General features: G+C 33.1%; 1 protein-coding gene across 1 annotated transcript; it reads left to right on the top strand.

The window, feature by feature from the left end:
• Positions 1-1893: 1893 nt before the first annotated feature.
• Positions 1894-2598, top strand: LOC120524506 (olfactory receptor 51G2-like). The gene has a single exon (XM_039746340.1). It carries the CDS (start codon positions 1894-1896, stop codon positions 2596-2598), a length of 705 nt encoding a protein of 234 aa, XP_039602274.1.
• The last annotated feature ends 245 nt before the right edge of the window (positions 2599-2843 follow it).

The following is a 2843-nucleotide window of genomic DNA, read 5'->3' as shown; positions in this document are numbered from 1 at the left end:
AGCATTGTTTCTGACCATGTCCATCCCTTCATGACCACCCCTTCATGACCACCATGTACCCATCCTCCGATGGCTACTTCCAGCAGGATAATGCACCATGTCACAAAGCTCGAATCATTTCAAATTGGTTTCTTGAACATGACAATGAGTTCACTGTACTAAAATGGCCCCCACAGTCACCAGATCTCAACCCAATAGAGCATCTTTGGGATGTGGTGGAACGGGAGCTTCGTGCCCTGGATGTGCATCCCACAAATCTCCATCAACTGCAAGATGCTATCCTATCAATATAGGCCAACATTTCTAAAGAATGATTTCAGCACCTTGTTGAATCAATGCCACGTAGAATTAAGGCAGTTCTGAAGCTGAAGGGGTCAAACACCGTATTAGTATGGTGTTCCTAATAATCCTTTAGGTGAGTGTATATGCAGTTATCATATGTTCTATCATCTTTGTGTTTATCAAAAAAATGTTATTATTTTGTTTCTTAAAATGAGTGTTCTTCAGTAGTCTTGATGTGTCTAGACTCGCCTCCTAAAACAGAGACAGGAAAGGTAAATAAAGTAGGAGTCTTTCTGATTTATTTGATGAATTACCAGCATAGCAGAAGGCAAAACAGATAATTAAATAACCAATTTAAATGTCATGTTTCCATTCTTACATTGTTGCTGTTTCATAGCACCTGCAACCTGGGATGATTTCCACTCCTAAAGGTCATACATAATAGGTTAATTTCTGACACTAAACTGATTGAGAGTTAGTGTGCTAGGGTTTGAAAATAAGTGCACTTTTTGAATGGCTAGCATGCCACCCAGGCTTGGTTCCTGCCATGTGCCTAATGCTGCACATCAGGCTCTGGCTCCCACCACTTTCTATTTGAATTAGAGGGTTGAGAAAATAAATGAGTGAATAGTAGTTTATTGTTTATGAAATCCTTTGTGAACTTAAAATGTGTTTTATAAAGTACATACTTTATGATTACTACACAAACAAAATTATATCTCCTGACAATAAATGCGAAGAATAAGAAGATAATGAGTTGAGGTGTTAAACCCCAGTAGACCATTGTTCTAAGTACAAAAACCTGAACTGTTCTCTGTGTTATATCATTTAAATCCAGAAAAGTTCTCCAATGCATATTACACTAAGAGTTCTGCAAACAAAGGTAACCACTTAAGAAGCATGTAAAGCTTAATGGTGTATACTGTTAACTCAAAGGTGTGATGTCAAAATGGTAGTAACAGGCATAATTTCATATAATTTTACATTTTTCAGCACAAATTACATTTCTTTGATATTCAGAGTCATTTGTTTATACAGTGGTCCTTATACCAGGATGGCAGGGAGTATTTTATAAGTGTAAATGATTATTCATTTGAGTTCCACAACATCTGTAACAGTTTGTAAAAATGGAAGCACATACACTTTTAATTTTTTATATATGAGGATGTGCAAATCATAATTACTGGAAAACATATAAAAGGAGTCTTATTTTATTGACGGCTAGATAAAAGTATTCTGCCATAATTAGCTGAATTTATTTCATGTAAAATTATACTTTACATTTGGTTTTACTTGGATATCCAAGATATTCAATCTCCTAAATGACATGTTTTTTTTTAATCAATAGGTATTTCTGAGCAGCCAGGAATATTAATGGAAAATGCAACTCATGAGAATAAAATTAAACTTACTACATTTCAGGCCATGGAAGGAAAAAAAGAACTATATTTCCCTTTTGCATTTATTGCCTATTTTTTAATTATATTGTTTAATTGTTCAATAATTTTTGTAATACTTGTGGATAAGAACTTACATGAGCCCATGTATATTTTTCTGTGTAATTTACTCCTCAGTGAACTTATTGGAGCCACAAGTTTTTATATAAAATTTATGTTTGACTTGCACACTAATAATGAGGTTGTTTCTCTTCCTGCTTGTTACACACAGACTTTTTTCATTTATATTTATGTTTCAGCTGAAATATCGATTTTAACAGTCATGGCTCATGACAGGTATATAGCAATAAATTTCCCTTTACATTATGTAACTATAATTTCCAGTAGAAGAGTAAAATTGCTCATTTTTGGTTCATGGATGTACTCTATAACTGTAATGTCTGTGGGAATATCACTAGTTGCACGCCTGCCTTTATGTGGTTATGAAATTAATAGGGTGTATTGCAGTAGCTGGGAAATTGTTAAATTATCATGCATAGATACTAATACTAATAATATTTATGGATTTTTGATAATTTGCTCCCATTGCTTACCTTTAATTTTCATTATATATTCCTACATAAAAATTCTTAGAGTATGTTGGAATAATTCTAAGTCTCACAAGTTTAAAGCTTTTCAAACATGTGTTCCACATCTAGTAACATTATTATTTTTTACAAGTTCGGTACTATTTGAAGTAATAGAGAGCAGACTTAATTTAAAGAGAGCATTAAACACATTAACTTTGTTTGCTTCTCTGGAATTTCTAACTCTACCCCCTCTTGTAAATCCATTAGTATATGGAATAATCTTACCTGAGATACGGAAAAAAATTGTTTATGTAGTTTTCTGTAAAGAGGGAAAAATGTCAGTTCACTAATGTGGATTATTATAAATTATTTTTGAGTGGCAAAGCAAATAACAAAATAATAGCAATTAAGAACATGCATGATAAAAGCACTTTTGATGCCTGTCATTGAAAATCATTTTGTAATATTATTTTACTTAACTAGAGGCCAAGATTCATAGAAGTGGAGTGTGGACCAAACAAGTAGTACACACTAATTAAAAAACAGGTCAGGTTATGCAAAATGCAAGATGCATGATATCCAAATCAACTGGGTG

The sequence above is a fragment of the Polypterus senegalus genome, chromosome 2, assembly GCF_016835505.1.
Source record: "Polypterus senegalus isolate Bchr_013 chromosome 2, ASM1683550v1, whole genome shotgun sequence".
In the NCBI taxonomy this organism is placed as follows: domain Eukaryota; kingdom Metazoa; phylum Chordata; class Cladistia; order Polypteriformes; family Polypteridae; genus Polypterus; species Polypterus senegalus.
The sequence above is the reverse complement of the archived record's forward strand: the minus strand, read 5'-3'. Positions and strand labels throughout refer to the sequence as shown.

Bases quoted from the DNA above. Each gene is read 5' to 3' on its own strand.
- LOC120524506 (XM_039746340.1), top strand. From the start codon at position 1,894: ATGTTTGACTTGCACACTAATAATGAGGTTGTTTCTCTTCCTGCTTGT.